Below are 22,608 nucleotides of genomic sequence, written 5' to 3'. Positions count from 1 at the left end.
ACCCTTCAGAGCGCTCTGGGCCCAGCGTCTCACCCCACCCTGGGGAATGGCCAGGGATGCGTGGTCGCCCCTTGCTCTCCAGACACCCCCTGCTCCCCTGTCGAGGCTGCACCCTTACCTCGAAACAGGCCTGGCCCGCCTCCTTCCCCTGTTCATTCACCTTCCGGCCTAGAGGCGCAGGTTACCGAACTTTGCCAGGATTCGCTAGGGTGTCTACCCACGCCCTGGCCTTGCGAAAACATTGCAGCTTTGGTCACGTGTGTGTAACGGCCCCTCTTGGAAACTTGCCGAGACCAGGTGGGCTCGAGAATTGCCTTAACTGGCAGCTGTTGAATAGTCCTCAGTGGGAAGCGCTTACTAGTTGCTGCTTGTGCTGATTCCATTGCGTACAGTGCCTCCCCTCGCGTATTCCCAGGGACTTTGTTCTTGCTCGTACCCAGAGCGCGCGCTTTCCCCCTTCGGTATTACTTTGCAACGTGTACGTGCCTTTCTAGAGAGGCGGCAGGGACAGTTGAACCTGAACATGGTTTTCGCCTCTCCTAGGGCCCCCAGCCAGTTCAGTCATTATTATTTGTCGAATTGCAATGTCGGTGCTTAGTATTTGGAGATCCGGCACTTTGGGATCCTGCAGAAAATGGGAGGAGTCTCAAGTAAGAGCCATTATAGCCTTTTTTTTTTTTCCAGCTAAAGCGGAGTGCCTGCATACTTTTGAGTATCTAAGATGACACAGGTGAATGAGGTAGAATCTCTGCGCTGAAGGAGTCGACACTGAGGAGAAACTGCATGTAATCAGGCTGTTACACAGTTCAGATTGATCAGTGTTGCTGTCCTAAAATAACCTAGGCATGAGTGGCTAGCAGTTCTTGGTAGGCTAGAAACAGTTTCCCGGTAGGGAAGATGGAGCTAGCTAGGTGAGCTGTATGGTGAAGGAGTTGTAAATGCTTGTCACAAGAACTGAAAAGAAGAAAAAGGCACCAATGGCATTTCTAGGTATATGCCAAGACAAGAGGGGCTTTCAGGAAACTAGGAATGAGCAAAAGTCGTGTGGTGGTAGAGTTGGGTTAGATGAATTGTGGGAGTAGGTAAAAACGTGAAAAAAGAGCGATAGGGAAGAAAACAGAGAACTATCAGGGTAAAGTTAATGTCCTACACACTAAAGGGGAAGAAGTTAGGGAGCATTAAGAACAGAGTCACCTCTGGAAGACAGTTTTCCTCAGTTTCAGCTTTTGGTGACTTAAGGTTTATGATAATGAGGCCCGAAATAACTCAGAGTTTCTGCAGAACGGGAGTAGAATTTGCAGAGCAGTCAGAAGATGGAGAAGAAGGAATGAATGAAGCACATAGAGTTTATTCCGGAATTAGGTCAGTGAAAGGGAATATAAAAAGAGGAACTGTTAGGAGGAAGTGTCCCTGAGTAGATGGTTGAGATTATATAGGAGCTGAGATGAATTAAATTTAATGGGAGAAGAAGGCTCTTCACTGCTTTCAAAACTTAGCACTTGGAGACTGAGGAGACTGAGCAAGAAGTACTCCTGCAAATGTTAGTTGAGCTATACTCTGCCAAATCCACTTAGCTGAGCACTGGTATTGGGATGTGCTGTCAAACCTTATTCCATAAGGTAGCCAGATCATAAATTTCCTGGAGTGTTCAATAGGAAAGCATATATATTTCTATATATTAAGCTCAGCTTTATTTGGATTCTAAATATCAAGAATACACTTTTCAAATATTTAGGATCTTTGGGAAATCAAAAGTACAACAATCTTCTTAATTTGACTTGCTACATCAAACTAACTTGGAAGTCAGTTTAAAAACAAAAATGACTAAATTTAGATTATTAGTATATCAGAAATGACCCTCCTCAGACAGTTTAACTGTCCTGTCATAAATAAGGCTGACATTTCCAACAAAATTTAAAACATTCAGCTTAGCAAATAGCCGATCATAAAATAACACACACACACAAAACCCTTTGAAAACTTCAGCATAAACTCAGAGCCTACTCATACTCAGATTTTAGGATTTATTAACTATTCATATAAAAAAATTCCTTTTTATTCAACACTCATAAACCCAGCTTGGAGCATGCTATAATAAATAGGGATGCTTTTACTAGGTAAGGATTTTTAACAGGTAAATTCACAAATAGCATTCTTGAGAAAGCAGCTGCTATGTAAATCTCAAATGTGAGTAAGATGGAAGCAGGTGATACATTCAGGTTTTTTTGTTTCGTTTTGTTTTTTAGGTATTTTTTGCAACAGCAGTGAGAAGAGTAACAACAGCCAGTAACATATAACATGATTGCTATGTATCTTTTCAGTAGTGGCTGCCTCAGGAAAGCAGCTTCAACTGGGCACAGTGACATTAAGTAGAAGTATAGGCAGCATAGAATTGAAATAGAGGAGTATCTTTCCTGTCAGTTCTTTTTTATTTTCCCACTATCCATAGTCAGAACTCTTACGTCACTTCGGACTTAATAAACTAATCTAATTGGTCTCTGTGACTTTTTAACCAGACCCTGTAATTAATATGCTCCATATTTTTTTCCTCTTAAGTTTTATGAATATATCATAGATTTTTTAATACTAAATATGTAAAAGATTTATCTTTGAGATTAATAAAATGAATTCCTTTATGCTTCTTCATACATCTTTTCTCTCATACATACCACTAGCTTATGTTTTGGGATTATAAAATATATAGTATTATATGGCAGTCATGGTTTTAAGTGCTTTTCATGTATTAACTAATTAGTATTTCCATTTTTAAATGAGCCAGATGAGGCACAGAGGTTAAATCAAGTTTACACAACTAGTAAATGGCAGAGCCAGTTTTGTTACTCACTAGTTTGCCAGCCATTCAAAAATAGTTCTCTTGTGAACATCCTTAGAAGTTCTACAAGTGCAAAAATTTCTCTAAAGTAGCAGTTTTCAAAGCATGGTCTGAAGACCTTTGGGGGTCCCTGAAGCCCTCCCAAGAGGGTCTACAGTTATCTTCCTTACCCAGCCACTTTGTGGGAGACCAGATTTTCTTTTGTGTCAGCCGAAATAGCATATTCAGTAGAGTGAATGCAGAAGCAAATATATGAATCCCGTAGCCTTTTTTAAAATTAAGAATTAAAGAGATCTGTAAAAAATTCTTCATTAAATATTTTAGATGGCTGTTAGTTTTCATTCAAGAATTATATTTATGGTAACATCATGGGTGTATTATTTTTGAATTAGTAAGTATGTTAACATCTAGGTATAACCCACATGAACAAAAAGCTCTTTGGGATCTTCAGTAATTTTTATGAGTGTAAAGGAGTCCCCAAAGCCAAAATGTTTGAGAGGGGCAACCGTGGTTTAAACTGCCAGTTGGGCTGTGGGTTCCAACTCGGTGGTGGGTTGTGGAATATGTTTAGTGACTAAGGACATAATCATTAAAAAAGAAGAAGAGGAAAAAGAAAGAAAATAGTTCAGCAAATAGAGTTGTGATTGAAATGGCAGGATCATAGAGGGTGCATCTTTGGCTTTCTTTGATAATGCTGAATTGTTTTCCAAAGCAATTGTACCAATATGTTCCCAGCAGCTATTCCCTTTAATCCATATCCTCTTGAACATGTAGTATGGTCTCACTTCTGAATTTTTGCCAAGAAGGGAGTATGAAATGCTATCCTGTTCTTGTTTTCATTTGTGCTCCCCTTATCAATGTAGACAATGCACCTTTTATTTTTTCATAACTTTACTTGTAGTTTTTTTTTTTTTCTGTGAAATGCTTGCTTGTGCCTTTTGCCTTTCTTTAATTGGTTTGTCTTTTCCTGTTGATTTATACTCATTCTTTATGCATTCTGGAAGTTAATGCTTGCCTGTTTAGCTTTATTCTAATTACTCTTCAGCCTGTCTTTCACTTGTCTAAGATACCTTTTGATGGGAGTTCCTGATGTTCATGGATAAAATTTATTAGTCTTTCCTTTTTATGTTTAGTGCTTTTTGGTTAAGAAATTCTTGAAGCAGGGCGCCTGGGTGGCTCAGTGGGTTAAGCCTCTGCCTTCGGCTCAGGTCATGATCTCAGGGTCCTGGGATCGAGTCCCGCATTGGGCTCTCTGCTCTACCCAGAGCCTGCTTCCTCTTTCTCTCTCTCTCTTCCCTCTCTCTGCCTGCCTGTCTGCCTACTTGTGATCTCTGTCAAATAAATAAATAAAATCTAAAAAAAAAAAAAAGGAAATTCTTGCAGCAAAGGACATTAATGACATTCTTTTGTGTTTTTCTATACAGGTTTTAAAGTTGGGGCCTTTTAAGTCCTTAATATGCTTGAAATTAATTTGTGTGCTGTGAGGTAGGGATCTAGTTTAACCTTTCTGCTTAAGATATACAATTTCTCAGGACGCCTGAGTGGCTCAGTGGGTTAAAGCCCCTGTTTTCAGCTCAGGTCATGATCGCAGGGTCCTGGGATGGAGCCCCGCATTGGGCTCTGGAGCCTGCTTCCCTCCCCCGCTCCCCACCCCACCTCTCTGCCTACTTGTGATCTCTGTCTGTCAAATAAATGAATAAAATCTTAAAAAAAAAAAATACAGGGGCATCTGGGTGGCTCAGTGGGTTAAAGCCTGCCTCTGCCTTGGGCTCGGGTCATAATCCCAGGGTCCTGGGATTGAGCCCCGCATCAGGCTCTCTGCTCAGGAGGGAGCCTGCTTCCCTTCCTCTCTCTCTGCCTGTCTCTCTGCCTACTTGTGATCTCTGTCTGTCAAATAAATAAATAAAATCTTTAAAAAAAAAAAATACACAACTTCTTCAACATTGCTTATTAGGTGTATCTTTCCCGAATGGTTTGCATTTGTAGCTATCAGTATATTTCCATATGTGTATGTTTGTTTTACTGGGCTCTTTGTTCCATGATTGTATTTGTCGATCCCTATATACTCGCTGCATTAATGATTCTCCTTTATATATTTCTTAGAGAGTACCTGCCTATCTTCCTTGTTCCTTCAAGAGAAATGTTAGCTATTCTTGGTCCTCCACTGTTCTTTAATAGAAATTATAAATTATATATTATAAATTATATCTGCTGTTGGAATTTCAATTGAAACTGCATTGAATTTCTAGTTTAATTTGGGAGTAACCAATGTCTTTAAGACAGTATTCTGCCTGTCTTGTTATTCCAGTTTTTTTGAACATTAACATTTTTCCATAAAATTTTATAATTTCAGGTCTTGTACATCATTTATTAAATTTATTTCTAGCTCATTTTTATATATTTTCATAAGTTGCATTTTCTAACTGATATATTGAACTGTTATGTACATTTTTCATATTAATTTTCTTAACAATCTTTCCTAAACTCTAATTCTAATAATTAAGGATTTTTTGGTATTTTCTGTTTAGATGATCTTAACCTGTGAAATTTTGATTCTTTGTTTTCAGTCTTAACGTTTATTATCCTTTTCTTATCTTAATATGCAGGCTATGAAATGCAGCACGACATTTACTAGTTGCTTTGTAAATATCTTTGACTTGCTCCTGAATTTAAAAGGAATGTTTTAAATTTTGTACCATTATATATGTTGTCACGTTTTTTTGTAAACTTGCTTACTACGGTAAGAAAATAGTTCTTTAATAATGGCTGGGTATTGAATTTTATTGGTTACTTTACATATGATCATACAGATTTTCACATTAAAGTAAAATGGATATTCTAATGTTCAGTCATTCATAAACATTCCTAGAATGACCCCATTTTGATCATACTGTATTTTTTTCTGTGTAGTTGAGTATGATTTGCTAAATTGTATTTAAGTTTTTATGTACCTGATTTCTTCCAGCTCATTTCTTCCTGCACATTCCATTTGAAAAGAAGGCAAATAATACAAATTTCTTATCATCTTTCATACTTAATGCAGTGCCATACACAGAGATGTTCCATAAATACTTGAATCATAAGTGTAGGAGCTAAAGTTACCAGGGAAGAAATTGGTCAGATTAAACATTTTGCCTTTAATCCTGAAAGTTTCTCTTAGAATCCTGTCATTTTAGTTGGAAAAATATTTATTGAATGCTTGGGGTCTTGGAAAAGCATACTGATTAGGTAAGACTCAGGCTCCTTAGTAGCTGTGTGTGGTTTAACTTTTCTTAACCTGCTTTTTTCACCTGCAGTGGGAACAATAATACTTGCTACCTTCAGGGTTTCTTGTAATAACTACAGGAGAATATGAATGTGCTTGGAAAAAATATAGAATATAGAATATAGAAATTCTGTAGAATCTAGAAATCGAAGATTCTATGTTCAGGGTCCTTAAAAATACATTTTTCTGAACTCTAAGTGAAGATACTTTCTTGTCAGGATTGTTACGAGGATCAACTAAGATAACGGATACGTAAATTTTAAAGTACCATGCAAGTTTGAGGTGTGTGTTGTTTTTATTTTGCATATGTAGATATATATTACATATATTTGGGGGGAGCCTAATTCAACTTGAAAGATCCTTTGCCTTTCAGTAGTTCTCAGGTATCCATGATCGAATGGCATGTGGCACTGAAAGCAAGAAGAATTCACTTGAAATCTATCATTTCAGATCAATCTGCTATCTTTAGAAAGTTCTATTGGCAGGGTTAGTTCTTGGTAGGCAGCTGTGGACTTAAATGGAAACAATTTCATATACTAACATAAAACTTTAAATGATGAGTACTTCACTCTGCCTAAACTGTTTGTACAAACAATGTGGCTTACGCTGAACACCTGCTTTCTTTCTGGGAGTCAGGAATGTGACAGCCCCCAGTGAAAACTTTGGCCACTGAGTCTAAGGAGCCTTGGTGAAAAAACACTTCACAAAAGTTGTCACTATTAGTTGCTGGAGGAATTAAGCACATCATTTAAGCAGCTAGAGAGGAATTTTGAAAGCTTGTGCCTGGTATCTTACAGACTTCACCCCTATGGGTCTTTTGCTTTTGCTGATTTTGTTTACGAATCCTTTTGCTATATTAAATCCTAGTGATGAGTATAACTATATGCTGAGTCCTTTCAGTCCATCTAGCAAATCCCCGAACCTTGGGCTGGTCCTGGGGACTGCTGACAATCATGGAACATTCCCAAAATTCAGGTTCCCAGATACCAGCCAAGAACCACCTCATAAGCAGACATCTTTAAGTACAGCAGTCTCATGTCTGCTATGTTAATCCTTTCTGCACAGTCTTTCTATGATATTTATGCTCTCTGTTTGGCATAAAGGAAATTATATTTTGTAATTTATATTTTATAAATATATATAATTTTATAATTTATATACTTGAGTAAAAGAGTTCAGTTTTATGGACAGTGAAGTTTTCCTGTTTTACAGAGGAATTATATAATGAATTCACTCAACAAATTTATTAAATACCTTTATCAGGTGTTTTTATTGGAACTTAAACTTTATTCCCACTTAAACAGTGGGAATGACTATGTTTTTCCAGCATCAGTTCTCCTGTGTTAGCTGGGTGTCCTACAGTCAATTCAGTTCTGCTGCTAACTAGCTGGATAAAGTGCAGACCCCGTAGGTTAAGGGACTAGCTCCCACATGACTGCCCCTACTTCAGTCCCAGGTGTGCTGAAGGTAGGTTTTTGCACTTCTGCCCAGTCAACTACAAATGAAGGAGTTCCCATGACCCCTTTTCCTCACATTTATTAATTTGCTAAAATGACTCACAGAACTCAAGAAAGTGAATTATGATTATAGTTAGGTTGTTTTGTTTTGTTTTTATAGAGGATACAACTCAGAAACAGCCAAATGGAAGAGACACATAGGGCAAGATATAAAGGGGCTTCCATGACCACTCTGGATGCTCCTGGGACCTCATTGTTCAGGAGTTTTTATTAGTATATAAATCATGTACTTAAAATTTAGTCAGTCATTGGCCATTATTAATTGAACTCAGTCTCCAGCCCCTCCCTTCTGAGGTCAGGGTGTGGGGCTGAAATTTCTAATACTAGTCACTTGGTTGGGTTTCTGGCTACTCACTCTCATCCCGAAGCTGTCTAGAGGGTCCCACTCTTGGTATAACAAAGACAGCCACCACTTAAGAAATTCCCGGAGTTTTTGAATCTCTGTGTTAGGAACCAAAGACAAAAACTTTTTTTTTTTTTTTTAATTCCACAGGGCATAGAGATACTAAATATATCAAGTAGGGATAAGCATTTTTAAAAAAGAGTAAAGGCAACAGAGTGACAGAATGGTGCTACTTTAGGTACTATTGTCAGAGAAAGCCTTATTGACAAGACTTTTGAACAGATGACTGAGTGGCATGAGAAAGGGAGCTTTCCAGGCAGGTAAACTTAGAAAAGAAAAAAGTGTACTGTGCATTTTAGAAATCCAAAAGTAGGTCAGTATAGCTGGGAAATAATGAGGGGACAGAGGGTTGTGGAGAAAGAGTGGGAGGGAATGAAGTCAGAGTTAGCCTGAGGTCAGATACGTGTGTGGGGCCATAAAAACCATGATAAGGAGGCATCTGGGTGGCTCAGTCAGTTGAGCTTCTGACTCTTCATTTCACCTCAGGCCATGATCTCAGGTAGTGAGATTGGAGCCCCATATCAGGCTGTGCAGAGTGTGTGCTGGAGGTTCTCCCTCTGCCCCTTCCCCTGTTCGTGTTCCTGCACGTGCACTCTTAACACGCATTCACTCACTCTCAAGTAAACCATGGTGAGAATTTTGGATTTTATTCTGTGATGGAAATCTAGTGGAGGGTTTTAGCTAGGGGTATTACTCTAATATACTTGTTTTTTAAAAACAAAGCATAATAATTACTACTTGGAGACAGGCTAAGGGGATATAGACAGGAGTGATTAGGAGGCTATTAAGGCAATCCAGACAACAGATCACAGTGGTGTAAACCAGGGCATTAGTAGTGGAATTAGTGAGAAATTGTAGAGTTTCTGGACATATTTTGAAGACAGAGACCCAACAAGATATAATGAAAAATTGGATGTGGGATGTATGAGAAATGACTTTGTCCAAGGGTTTTGACCTGAACAGCTAGCTGGGTGCATAGTGGTGCCAATTGTTGTGGTATGCTGGGAGAGGAACAGGTTTTGGGAGTTAGTTCAAGAATTTGTTGTAGGCATGTAAAATTTGAGGTGCCCATCCAGGTGGAAATAATGAGTAGTAAGGTTAATGTGAATATAAAATTTGAGAGCGAGAGAGCTCTGGATTCCAGATTTAAACTTGAAAGTCTCAGCAAGTAAAGGCTTTTCAAAGCCCTACAAGTTGATGAGATCAAAGGAATTCATGTAGAAGAAAACCAGAAGTAGAATGACTAAGCTTTGGAGCACTTCAGCATTTAGAAAGAGAAAGAAGAGAGCCAAGGAGATTCTTAGGAAGAGGCCTGTGTTGATAGGAAAACCAGAGTGTGGTCCATCTTCTAAGAAAGTGTTGGGATGAAGTGATACGTATCACATGCTTCTGGGAGGTCTTCAAAGTCAGCAGTGTAAAAGTCCCTGGTGAGCTTGCTGAGCTATTTCTGTGAACTGGTGAAGACTCAAGTCTGATTGGAGAGGGTAAGAGGTGGGGTGATTAAGAGATTGCAGCAATTACAAACAATTACTTTAAGGGCCTTTGTTGTAAGCTCAGAAATGAGGCAGGAGCTGGAGGAGAGTCCTAAAGTTCAGGAAAGCTTTTGTTTATTTTGTCCTTAATGACAATGTGAGAGATCTTGTAGAGAGAAATAGCATCAGGAGGGGAGGGGTTTTATAGGAACCAAGGCTTTGAACAGGTAGGAGGAGATAGGTTCGTTAAACAAACCCCATTCCTTGTTTCAGCGTAGGGAAGGTGAAATGTATGAACAGGTGTAGATAAGCTGGTGGTTCTCTTTTGAGAACTAGATACTTGTTTAGTTAACCACCTCTGATTCTATAGGGGATGAGATTGGCTTGGGAGTGGGGTAGGCAAGTCTACTGTTTTGAACCTCTTTTTCCTCTTTTATAAGACAAGGAGGGTATACTAGATTGTTTCTGTGGTTCTTCTCTTACCTGAAGTTTCCAACTTATCCCCAATTGTTTTTCTCGCTTAGAAAGACGTGGCTATTAAGAACACATACTGTTTTTTTCTTGCTATATTATTCTTCTTGGGTGTTTACCTACCACTTTTCCATCTTAAACATTTTTAAGTATATGGTTCAGTAATGTTAAGTATAATAATACTGTGGTGAAACACCTTTAGACTTTTCATCTTACAGAACTCTCTGTCCATTTAACAGCGCTACTTTGCAATCTCCCCAGTCCTGGTAACCAACATTCTACTTTCAGTTTCTATGAGTTTGACTACTTTAGGACACATTATAATAAAGTAGAATTGTAAAGTATTTCTTTTTTTGACTAGCTTATTTCACCGAGCATAAGTCCTCAGGTTTATCCATTATGTCACATGTAATGGGATTTCTCTTCTTAAGGCTGAATAATGCTATATGTATATACAATATTTTATCCCCTACTGTTTTTATTATATACATTTGCGTGCATATGTTAAGAGTTGCCAGTTTTGTATTTCTTGGTTTAATTTTATTTCAAAATAGTTCTTGTAAATAATTTTACAGGCCATTTTATTTTCTGTTTTGCTTTTGATTTATGTATTCTTCCTGTGATTTAAACTGCTGGTAGCAAATGAAGACACTGAGTCAACACATTTGAAACAACAATGACATTCATTGCTTAAACTCAAAAATTCAAAATGAGATGGCTGACTTGGAAAATGGACTACATTTAGAAAAGCTTTTTTTAAAAAAAAAATCTTATTATATGCTTAGATTTTAACATAAAGTTTCATCATTTGTCTGCTGACTCAACCTAAGCAATATTTTGGTGATATATATGTGACAAATTTTGTTGAAAGATAAATCTCTCCCCTTGCCCAGTTTTATTGAGAAATAATTGACAGATATCACCATCCAGATTTAAGGCATACAGCATGATGGTTTGATTTACATATATTGTGAATCAGTCGCCAAAATAGGTTTAGCTAACATTCATCTTCTCATATGAATACAAAGAAAAGAACTTTTTTCCTTATGATGAAAACTTGTAGGATATCCTGCCTTCACAACTCCCCTCTATATCATATAGTAGTGTTGGCTGTAGTTGTCATGTTGTACATTACATCCTTACTAATTATTTATTTTATAACTGGAAGTTTGTATCTTTTGACCACCTTCCTCCAGCTCCCCTTTTCCCCCATTTTTTAACTCTGTAACCACCAGTGTGATTTTTTTCCATAGAGTATGGTTTTTTGTTTTAGATTCCACATATGATTGAGTTCATACGGTGACTTCATTTAATATAATGCCTTCAGGGTCCAGCTGTGCTTTTGTAAATGGTGGGATTTTCGTGTGTGTGTGTGTTTTAATGGCTGAATAATTCTCCATTGTATATGTCACAACTTCTTTACCCATTCCTCCATCAACAGACACACATTGCTTCCATGTCTTGGCTCTTCTAAGTAATGCTGCTATGGTCTGAACATGGAGATGCTAATAACTCTTCAAGTTAGTGTTCATTTCTTTTGGATATATACCCATTGCTGGATTATGTCGTAGTTCTATTAGTAATTTTTTGAGGATCCTCCATTGTTTTCTGTAGTGGCTCTATCAGTTTACAGTTCCACAAACAGTGCACAAAAGGTTCCTTTTTCTCTGTATCTATGACAGCTTTTGTAATCTTTTGTCTTTATGATGATGGTCAGTCTCAACAGGTGTGAGATCTCTCATTGTGGTTTTAAAGCAATTTTTTAAAAATTTACCTATTTAACAGAGAGAGAGAGTGCCCACAAGCAGGGGGAATGATGGGTAGAGGGAGAGGGAAAAGCAGGCTCCCCACTGAGCAGAGAGCCCAATGTGGGGCAGGATCCCAGGATTCTGAGATCATGACCTGAGCCAGAAAGCAGGCATTTAACCAGCTGAGCCACCCAGGCGCCCCTTTCATTGTGGTTTTAATTTGCATTTTCCTAATGACTAATGAATGTTGAGCATCTTTTCATTGTACCTGTTGGCTTTGAAAAAATGTTTTCAGAAAGGATAAATTTTGAACTGGTAGTTTTTATAAGAGCTAGCAAGCAGTGAATTTAATGAAGATGGTTTCTTTTTTTCTTTTTTCTTTTTTTGGTTTGGGTTTTTCGAAGGTAAATTATTTATGCATAGTCCTGTTAGTATCTGTACAGTATTCAGTAATTCTAATAAAAATTGTTTTCAAAATCTTAGGTAAATTTGCAGGCATTTTATGTTCATACATATATATTGATAAGGAATACTTCCTGTCCAGTTACTTTGAATGGTAGCTGTTAAATGATAGGATTCTAGTAGGTTGTATGAAAATCTAAGGTTCTCTGGGAAGAATCATATATGAAATTAAGCTAAGTGATAATTCATGGTGCTTTGTAAGAGCTTTGGCAGTATAATATATTTTAAGAATTGAAAACTCACCCTGTTTTCTGGCCACCTCCAAAAACCTGATGTCAGTTTGCCAAAAAGTTTGATAAATGTCAATTCAGTCCTGTTGCATGTGAACACACTTTTTGCTGTTGATTTAACATCAGTTTACTTGAGTACCACGTTCAGACTTACCTCTATCTTTTCCAAGTCTTTACTCTCTTCTTTAGTTTTCATAGCCATAGTTTAGTTTTGTATTTGCTTTCTTAAATCAATTAGAAAATTATATGGTTTTACATGGAAACAGTCTTTGATTTTTAATAAGATTTAGATACTGTGTGGTTTTCTTGATTGCCTTCGTTTATTCCAGGAGGTTGTTTACCATTATTGTTCTTTATGTACAGTAAAGTACAGTACACTATTATACTGTCCCTTTCTGCTTTTCTGGACACAGATTGTTCTGTGCTGTCTAGTTTAGTTCTCCAAAGGTAAGAGTTGAGAAGTGATTTTGCTGTGGTTATTTGAAAGAAAGATAAATGAGAATTCTGAGCAGCATGTATAATTGTATTTTCCACCTTAGCTTTCAGTTTGTCCATTACTTTCCCCGCTTTAGGTCTCTCTACCAATAGGAAATCATCTACAATTAACAATATACCACAGTTAGCATCCCCTGAAACTGAAATCATGTGGAACATAATCCCTAATTGAACCAAATCTCATTCATAATAGTGTTTTTTTGGAATTAAAATTTATATTTGGAGGGCGCCTGGGTGGCTCAGTTGGTTGGGCGACTGCCTTCGGCTCAGGTCATGATCCCGGAGTTCCAGGATCTAGTGCCACATCAGGCTCCCAGCTCCATGGCAGGCTCCCAGCTCCATGGGGAGTCTGCTTTTCCCTCTGACCTTTTCCCCCCTCATGCTCTCTCTCAAATAAATAAAGCAAATCTTTAAAAAAAAAAAAAAAACCACAATTATACTTGGGTACTTGGTATTTCTAATTGTTCTCCCCCACCTTTTTTTTCTAAATATAAATTTTTTGGAGCAAGAACTATGTCTGTCTGTCTGTATACCACAGAGTCTTGGACATTTAATAAATATTCAAGAATTACTTGATTGGAGAGAGATTAATTCAGTCATTTTGTAGCAGTTTCAGATACTATAAAAAGACAGTATTTACTTTTCTGAATTTATATTTTACACTACATATTTTTAAGTAAAACATATTACATTTATTATGAGTATCATATTCAAGTGTTTCTGTGCAGCATTTCTATTCAGGTTGAACATTATTTCCTTTTTACAGTGTCTGTTATATGGCTATATTTATGCACATAAGAAACACAGAAAAGTTTTATTATTTTAAAATAGTGATTGAATTCTGTTGTGTATGGTCAGTAAGCTCTCTTTTTTCTGTTGTCACCATCAATGGAACATGAGCTGTACAGTTCTCAGGAACAAATTGTGTGTGTGTGTGTGTTTGTGTGTACACGTGCGTGCACACCTCTGTGTGTGTGTATGTGTGTATTTACATCCTTTTTGCAGTGTAAAATTTTGAAAGGTAATTTCTATATTTTTATTTTTCAGAACATCGTAGTCGAACCCTCAAGGTCTGATGGAAGTATGGTTCGCCATTCCTCATCTCCGTATGTAGTATATCCACCTGATAAGCCTTTCCTTAATAGTGATCTACGACGCTCCCCAAATAAGCCTACATTTGCCTATCCAGAAAGTAACAGCAGAGGTAATAGAGCCTGACAAAATGGATGTTTTTTATTGTTTGTTCATCCACTGCTTTAAAACTCTTATGTCTTCTAGGTATTTTAAAATTAGAGGAGTGGCACATGGGTGGCTCAGTCAGTTAAGCATCCAGATCCTGATTTATGCTCAGGTCATGATCTCCCAGCCCTCCCCACCCCCCCATGTGCTCACTTTCACTCAAAAAAAAAAAAAAAAAGAAGAGTACCTATTTTCCCTTTTCCTATTTTTTTTTTAAGATTTTATTTATTTATCAGAGAGAGAGAGAGAGAGAGAGCGAGCACAGGCAGACAGAATGGCAGGCAGAGGCAGAGGGAAAAGCAGGCTCCCTGACGAGCAAGGAGCCCGATGTGGGACTATTTCCCAGGACGCTGGGATCATGACCTGAGCTGAAGGCAGCTGCTTAACCAACTGAGCCACCCAGGTGTCCCCCCTTTTCCTATTTTTAACCTTGTCAAAATACAGTGCTTTTCTTTTGTTCACTGATTGTTAAATAGTATTGTCCACTAAATCATCAAGGCTAAATACTTTGAGAAATCTAGGACTGTTCTGTCATATGCAATATGAGTCATGAACCAAAAAATCAGTATTTATGCCTCTGAAATATCCCAAAGATGTATTGGTTATATCTCTTCATTCTTATTGCTTTGGCTTAGACTTTCGTCATCTATTACATAGATAATTGTGATATACTCCTAAATAATTGCTTAACCTGTGGTTTCCCTCTCAACCCCATTTAAACAACATTCTGCATCATCTCTCCTACTTTAAACAAATTGTAGCACCTCTCCATGTCTTACATAATAAAGTCCCAGGGGTTTTTTTTTTTTGGTTTGGTTTTTTTGTTTGTTTTGTTTTTTTTAATCTAGACTCTACCTACCTTACCAATTTCATCCCTATCTTCTCTTCTGTTCTTCCTTACCACATATCCTTTGCTCTGGCTACTTAGAACTATATCTTTTCCCAGAACTTGTCATCTATATTAGCTTTCTTGCTGCTTTAACAGATTACCACAGCTCAGCAACTTTAACACAACTTTAAATGGCCATCACACAGTTTCTTTAGGGCAGAAATCTGGATGGGCTTAGCAGGGTCTTCTGTTTAGCATTCTATGAGGCTGAAATCAAGGTGTTGACTGGGCTCTGTTCCTTACTAGAGAGTTTAGGGAAGAATCTGTTCTCAGCTCATTCAATTGTTTGGCTGCATTCAGTTACCTGTGGTGATAGAGCTGAGGTTCCATTGTCTTGCTAACTTTTAGTTAGGGCCAGTCTTTCTTCCTAGAGGCTGTCTGCATTCCTTCCTTTGCCTTCTTTATGGCTCCCTTCAAGGAGTCAGGGGTCATGGGTCTTTCATGCTTCATATCTCTCTGTTTTGGGTCCTTTCCCAAAGTCCTTTTTGCCATGTATCAGGTATTCAGAGATTGAAGGATTAGGACATAGGTATTCTTGGGTGTCCATTCTGGCTGTCACACCAGCCATGTCAAGCTTATAAGTCTTTCTCTTGCTGTGCCCTCTTACTGAAATCTTTCTGTTAGGGAATTATAGTCTTTAAAACCCACATTATGTATTAATTATTTTGAGAAATCTTCCTCTCTGCCAGCTTCCCCAACACATACCTCTTCCTGCTCTTCTCAGATACCTCTTCTAAATTCTGTTGGTCCTTTACCAATCATCCAGAGCCTTCATTTTTTTGTTATAGGAAAGCAGGTACTGGTTTCCTTATCTGGCTGTCCCATACTGAAAGTAGATATCATTGGATCGATACAAAAAATGCTATAAAAGCATAATGGATCATAGTGAATATCCTGAGGCATTGCTTAAACAGTTCACAACACCATGCTCTGAAGGGATAAGAGATCTGATTTACTATTTACACATTATTTTTTCTTTTGCTTACTTTCCTCTTCATCTCCTTTTTCCCTCTTCTCTCACATGTTCTTTAAAACCATTAGTGACACACAAGCAGAATGTAGCATTATCACTCACACAGGGTAAACATTTGCTGACTTTCTCCTGTATGAATAAATCTGCCCCATTTCACTTTTCTTATTCTTTTCATTCTTTAGTAATTACTTTTCTCTGAACTTTTTTTTTAAGTTTCTTTCGATAGAGGTGATCACGATCAGAACTAGATATAATATTGCAGTGGAAGGATTGATATCTGATTCCTAGACCTTGTATTTCTGCTAGAACTTTGTTGCATGATTATTTTTGTATGTGCTTATTTTTTAAATAATAATTACTAAATCTTAACAGGTTTTTTTTTAATTTTTTAATTTTTTATTTTTTATATAAACATATTTTTATCCCCAGGGGTACAGGTCTGTGAATCGCCAGGTTTACACACTTCACAGCACTCACCAAAGCACATACCCTCCCCAGTGTCCATAACCCCACCCCCATTCTCGCAAGCCCGCTCTCCCCAGCAACCCTCAGTTTGTTTTGTGAGATTAAGAGTCACTTATGGTTTGTCTCCCTCCCAATCCCATCTTGTTTCTTAACAGATTTGTTATCCACTGTGGGCTTCAGTTATTTATTCTTTGCTTTTTTACCATATGTTGTTTGTATGTTACACAGCTTTTATTTTTCTAAATCGCCAAAATCTTTAGCTGCTGTGTTCAGATGAGTAGCATTTTATCACTTGTTTTGTTAACCATTGAATTAACATTTTCTTTATTATCTTCATCTTTGAGACACTATAATCCTGTAAGAGGTTTTTAGTTAGTAAGTTGAGCATTGAATAAAAATATTTGTGCAAAACACCAGACTTCTGTTTGAATGACTGAAGTCTTAATTTGAATAGATACTATGTATGATAAACTTTTCTTCTTTACATGTAATAAATGCTTTTTTTGTATGAATACATTACAATAAAGAAGACTAACTCTTCTTTAGTTCTAGTTTAATATACTTTCATTTGATAAATTACCATTTCACTTGGCTATTTAATAATCACATTGAAAATATAGCTTGATTAATGCCATTGAAAGATAATTAAATTATGTTTTTTTAAATTCTCATTTTCATATTCATTTTGAGTTTTTGAAAAGAAATGAGCAAGAAATTGGAAGTTATTACTGCCTTCAAAAAAATGTATTGTCCTTGGAACCACTTTTTTTCCCTGCCCCTTGGAGCCCTTTAAAAAAAAACGTAACCAATGTCAGTCCAAAGAAGTCTAACCCATTATTTATGTTATTTAATACATTTTAAATCACAGCAGTGTGCAGAATGGCTTGGACATTTGAAGCAAGGTAACTATGAGGCAATTCTACTAGGCCAGTGCTTTCTAAACCTTTCACTTAGCCTAGTCCGTGTGGAAAATGAAATGGTAACACATGTACAGCACATGAGGATAAACTGATGGGGCTGTTGGGAACTAGTCTGGGTGTTTCCACTGTGCCAGGCCACTCATGGCCTCTATAAAAGCTAAGAGAGATGGATCTATTACAAATTTGTATCACACCTGTTGAAAGAAGCTCAGCATTATTGTGACCAAAGAGAGAAATCAAGTTATAGCTAGTGTGCTAGGTAGGTATTGATTACAGTTTACTGCCCATCTGTTCTTCTAAGCCACTGGTTCTCCAATTTTTTAAATTCAGGGAACCCTAATTAACCCACTGCATATTTATATAATATGTTAATGAAGAATAACTGTTTTCCAGATTTAAAAAATGTACTGCAGAGAGTGACATTGTTTTATTTTATACTTTGTAAATCCCTTATTTCTAGATTAATAGAAAACTGCTTGATTCTCATCTATTTTTGCATTCCATTTGTGTTAATTGTTTTGATTAAAGTATGTGAAAAAAACCTGGCCTTACATGGATATGTAGATGGAAAAGAAGTAATACTTTAATAGCCTTTCCAGCAATTTGTGGATATTTTTATTTGATATTACACCAAAACTTAGCAAGTGGTGTCTCAAAATTCAGTTGTGTTGTGGAATCTGAAAGCATTATTGAATATTTCATATTCTGGGACCTCAGGACCACCTACATGGTGGAAGATTAACTTAGAGGATTCCCAAGTTTCAGAAGTGGAAGTGGTTGTACAGTAGAATCTAGAGAAACCAAAATGCAGGCTTCCAAATTTCTCCCTCATGAAGGTCACACAGAAAAACACTTCCTCCTCCAGCAATAAACTGCATGACATGTGTAGTGTTTCTGCTCAGGAAAGCCCACTTAAGTGTCAGACACTATGGCTTTTATTTGGGCTGGTCACACAAAACACTTTGTGCCTGCACAGTCATGATATTCACCATAAAACACTTTTGTTTATGTAATCAAAGCAGACTTATGCAGCAGGATTTAGTGCCTTAGGCATACAAAACCGTATTGATTAGTAACTGAGGGAACATTTCGAGAGCCTAGTTTCCAGAGGGTAGCCAAGGTTCAGGCCTGCTGTATAAACTTCTTTGGCAAGAATTAATCAATTTGTTTATTTATTTATGATTTTATTTATTCATTTGAGAGAGACACAGTGAGAGAGGGAACACAAGCAGAGAGAGTGGGAGAGAGAGAAGCAGGCTTCCTGATGAGCAGGGAGCCAATGAGGGGCTCCATCCCCGCACCCTGGGATCATGACCAGAGCTGGAGGCAACCACTTAACTTACTGAGCCACCCAGGTGCCCCAAGGAATTTTTTTTTTTTTTTGAAGGGTAGTTGACATACACTGTTACATTAGTTTCAGGTATACAGAATAGTGATTTGACAGTCCTATATATTATACTTTTCTCACCACAATAAATGTAGTTTACTGTCACCATTCAATATTATTGCGGTGTTATTGGCTGTGTTGCCGGTGTTGTACTTTTTATTCCTGTGACTTACAACTGGATTTTGTACCTCTTAATCCCTTTCACATATTCTGCCTATCTCCCACTCGCCTCCTTTCTGGCAAACACCAGTTCTCTGTGTTTATGAGTCTGTTTCTGTTTTGTTTATTAGGGTTTGTTTTTGTTTTTGTTTTGACTCCATATACAAGTAAAATCATGTGGTATTTGTCTTTCTCTGGCTTATGTATTTAGCATAAACCCGTCTAAGTTGACCCATCTTAACATGTATGGCAAGATTTCGTTCCTTTTTATGGCTAATACTCCATTATGTATATATGTGTGGCATATCTAATACTCCATTATATATATCACATCCTCTTTATTTATCTGTGGATGTGCGCTTAGATTGGTTATTATAAATAATGCTGCAATAAATATAGGAGTGCATGTGTCTTTTCAAATTAGTGTTTTCTTTGGGTAATCAGTAGTGGAATTACTATTACTGTATCATGTAGTATTTACTTTTTTTTTTTTTTTTTTTTTTTTTTTAAGAACCTTCTTAATGTTCCACAGTGACTTCCCCAGTTTATACTTTTACCAACAGTGCATAAGCGATCCCTTTTCACATCCTTGAAAACACTTGTCATTTCTTGTCTTTTTGATACTGGCTGTTCTTAACTAGTGTGAAGTCATAACTCATAGTGGTTTTGACTTGCATATCCTGGTGATTAGCGTGAACATCTGTTCATGTGTCTTTTGGCCATCTAGATATATCTTCTTTGGAAAAATGTCTATTCATGTCTTCTCCTTTTGATTGGATTATTTGTGGATTTTTTTTGGTATTACGTTTTAGGAGTTCTTTGTCTATTTTGGACATTAACTCCTTATCAGCATACATGATTTGTAAATATTCTGCCATTCAGTAGGTTGCCTTTTTGTTTTGTTGATGTCTTCATTTGCTGTGTAAAAGCTTTTTAGTTTGATACAGTCCCAGTAGTTCTCACCTCTTTTGTCACAGGTTAACTGATCATACAAATTTATTTCTGGGCTTTCCATCCTGTTCCATTGATCTTTGTGTTTATGTGCCCGTACCATACTGTTTTGATTATGGTAGCTTTGCTGCAGTCTTGGAATTTGGGATTGTGATACCTCCAGCTTTGTTTATGCTTCTTAAGATGGCTTTCGCTATTTAGGGTCTTTTATGGTTCCATATAAATTTTAGAATCATTTGTTCTCATTCTATTAGTAAAACCGGTTGGTATTTTGATAAGGATTACATTGAATCTGTAGATTGCTTTTGGTAAATAGGGACATTTTAACAGTTCTTCCAGTCCATGAGCATGGTTTATCTTCCCATTTTTTTATGTTGTTGAGAAACATTGAAATAATTTTGGTGACAAATAAGCCATTCCAGATGGCTAGAAAAAGAGAGCATATACCTCATACTGGGTCTTTTTATTAATCTAGCACATTTGTGATACTGTAGTTGCTGACATGCAGAACAAAAATGATGCGTTCCAGCCAATTGCTCTAATAACTGTAAATGCAGAAATAAAGTACTGGCAAAGTCATATACTATTAGATGTAATCTAATGAAGGGATGCAAGAAATGTTTGGTATTACAAAGTCTGAGTCGTTCAGAAGAGGTTTTAAAAAGCCTGAATTAGGCACCTGGGTGGCTCAGTTGTTAAGCGGCTGCCTTCAACTCAGGTTATGATCCCAGGTCCTGGGCTCAGTGGGAAGCCTGCTTCTCCCTCTCCTGCTCCCCCCTACTTGTGTTCCTTCTCTCTTTGTGTCTCTCTCTGTCAAATAAGTAAATAAAATCTTTAAGAAAATTAAAAAATTAAATGAAAATTAAAACCCTGAATTGATGGGGTGCCTGGGTGGCACAGTCATTTGGGTGTCCTACTCTTGGTTTCAGCTTGGGTCCCGATCTCGTGGGGGGATCAAGCTCTACATCAGGCTCTGTGCTCAGAGCAGAGTCAGTTTGAGATTCTTTCTCCTTCTCCCGCTGTCCCTCCCCACCGTGTTCTCTTTCTCTGAAATAAATAAATGAATCTTGAAAAGAAAAACAAAACAAAACTGAATTGATATAAAAGGCATATATTGATTTTCTCCTTTCCTATTAAATTTGTTATCTAATTACTCTAGGTTTTTTAGAAAATTGTTCCTTTAAATAATTCCAAATCTGGAATCTTTTCCTCTCCTCAGTCTTTTCCGTTATTTTTTAGGTTTCTACGTTGTATGTATTTCATGTCTGTGTTCTTTCTAATTCCACTGAAGTCTCATTACGTAATAGAAAGAATAAGCTGACTATATTATAAAATGTATCAGTCTCCTCTTTGGAGCCTGTAACATTCTAGGCTCTAAAAATTTGGCGAATGAATGAATTACATTAATAAACAGAAAAGTGTGCCTTGTTTTGAGTAAGAAGCCTTGATTTTTACAAGATGACAGTACTTCCTATGTATTATATGGTTTACATAACGTTTCATTGAGTCATTAAGTCATTGTTTAGTCATTAAGTCATTGTTTAGGCAAAATGTTTCTGAATATGTTAATTGTAAGAATAAATTTGGAATGTTCTAAGGATTTCTGTAATGTGGGAGACTGGCAGTATCAATGTTTATAAGGTTTTAGTAGTTCAAATACTGGAATACTAATAACGAAATCAGAATAAAAGTCCTGAAACTGTGGTTTCCAGTATGTGTGTGTGAAACTATGTAGTGGGTACATGTGTGTGAGTAATAATTACATCTATATATATTGGTCCCTGTGTGAATTTGGTATATGATACATTTGCCATTTAAAGTTCTTCCTTCAGTGCAAAAATAACTTTTATTTCACTTAAAGAATTAAATGTAAACATATATGAAACTACACGTACAATAAAGGAAAAAATGAAGTTTATATATTCTTGAAGTTACAGAAGAATGTTCTACCTATATAAAGAACTTGATGTTAAAGTTGTTATAATATGAAAAATCAGAACATCTTTATGCCAAAACTGACAACATCTAAACTGGCAGGTATATTTTCTGGAATTAAGGACCAATAATAAAGTGATGGGGGGACTTTTTTTTAAGGAATTCAGAAGAAAATTGGCCAGCTATCTATATATATATGTAAATTTTTAATAGAACTCCAAAGTGAAATAACCAGAAGGAGCTTTTGTTTCTTAAACAAAATAACAGAAATGTTGTAATTAATAGTGGTATGTGTTGCCAAAGACACATACATCTGATGAAAGTATAAATTGATACAGCCTTTTATGAAGGTATTTTGTTTCAAAAACCTTTCAAATACGGATTTTTTTGACCCAGCAACTTAATTTTTCAATTTTTAGTTATTGACTATGAGGAAGTAATCTTTTAAGACTATCTGATTGTATGAGGGAATACTCACAGTGTCATTGTGCTAACATCAAAAAAGAAAACTTAGGTAAATTTTGATTTAAATTTGTTTTATTCATATCAAAAAAGATAGAAAGCAGTAACCAAAAGTGATAGTCATTACCTCTTCGTAGTAAGAGTATAAGTTGTTCTTTTTGTTTTCTTTTCCTGTGCCTTCTATAGAGACCATGTATTACTTTTATAATCAGAAACTTTTGGTGGGGGGACAGTTTAAAGAATGAATAGAATTTTTCCTATATAATGAAAAATTGAGATTTAAAAAAATAGTCCTTTTGTGCTTGAGTTCTGTAACTCTACAGTTTGAGTCT

The 22,608-nt window shown here is 36.7% G+C and overlaps 1 protein-coding gene across 3 annotated transcripts in view; it reads left to right on the top strand.

The window, feature by feature from the left end:
- Positions 1-22,608, top strand: part of CEP57 (centrosomal protein 57) — a 41,269-nt gene that overhangs the window by 597 nt on the left and 18,064 nt on the right. For 2 of the 3 annotated variants that reach the window (XR_004289558.1, XM_032360400.1), the window contains exon 2: positions 13,944-14,100. Coding sequence is in view for 2 of the 3 variants with exons in the window: in XM_032360400.1 (XP_032216291.1) it covers positions 13,944-14,100 (157 nt within the window). In the remaining variant the exon portion in view is untranslated. Of the gene's footprint in view, positions 1-13,943; positions 14,101-21,824; positions 21,917-22,608 lie in introns of those variants that run through there. The other variant, XM_032360401.1, reaches the window with a different exon arrangement.

Source organism: Mustela erminea, chromosome 9 (assembly GCF_009829155.1).
Source record: "Mustela erminea isolate mMusErm1 chromosome 9, mMusErm1.Pri, whole genome shotgun sequence".
Lineage (NCBI taxonomy): Eukaryota > Metazoa > Chordata > Mammalia > Carnivora > Mustelidae > Mustela > Mustela erminea.
The sequence above is the reverse complement of the archived record's forward strand: the minus strand, read 5'-3'. Positions and strand labels throughout refer to the sequence as shown.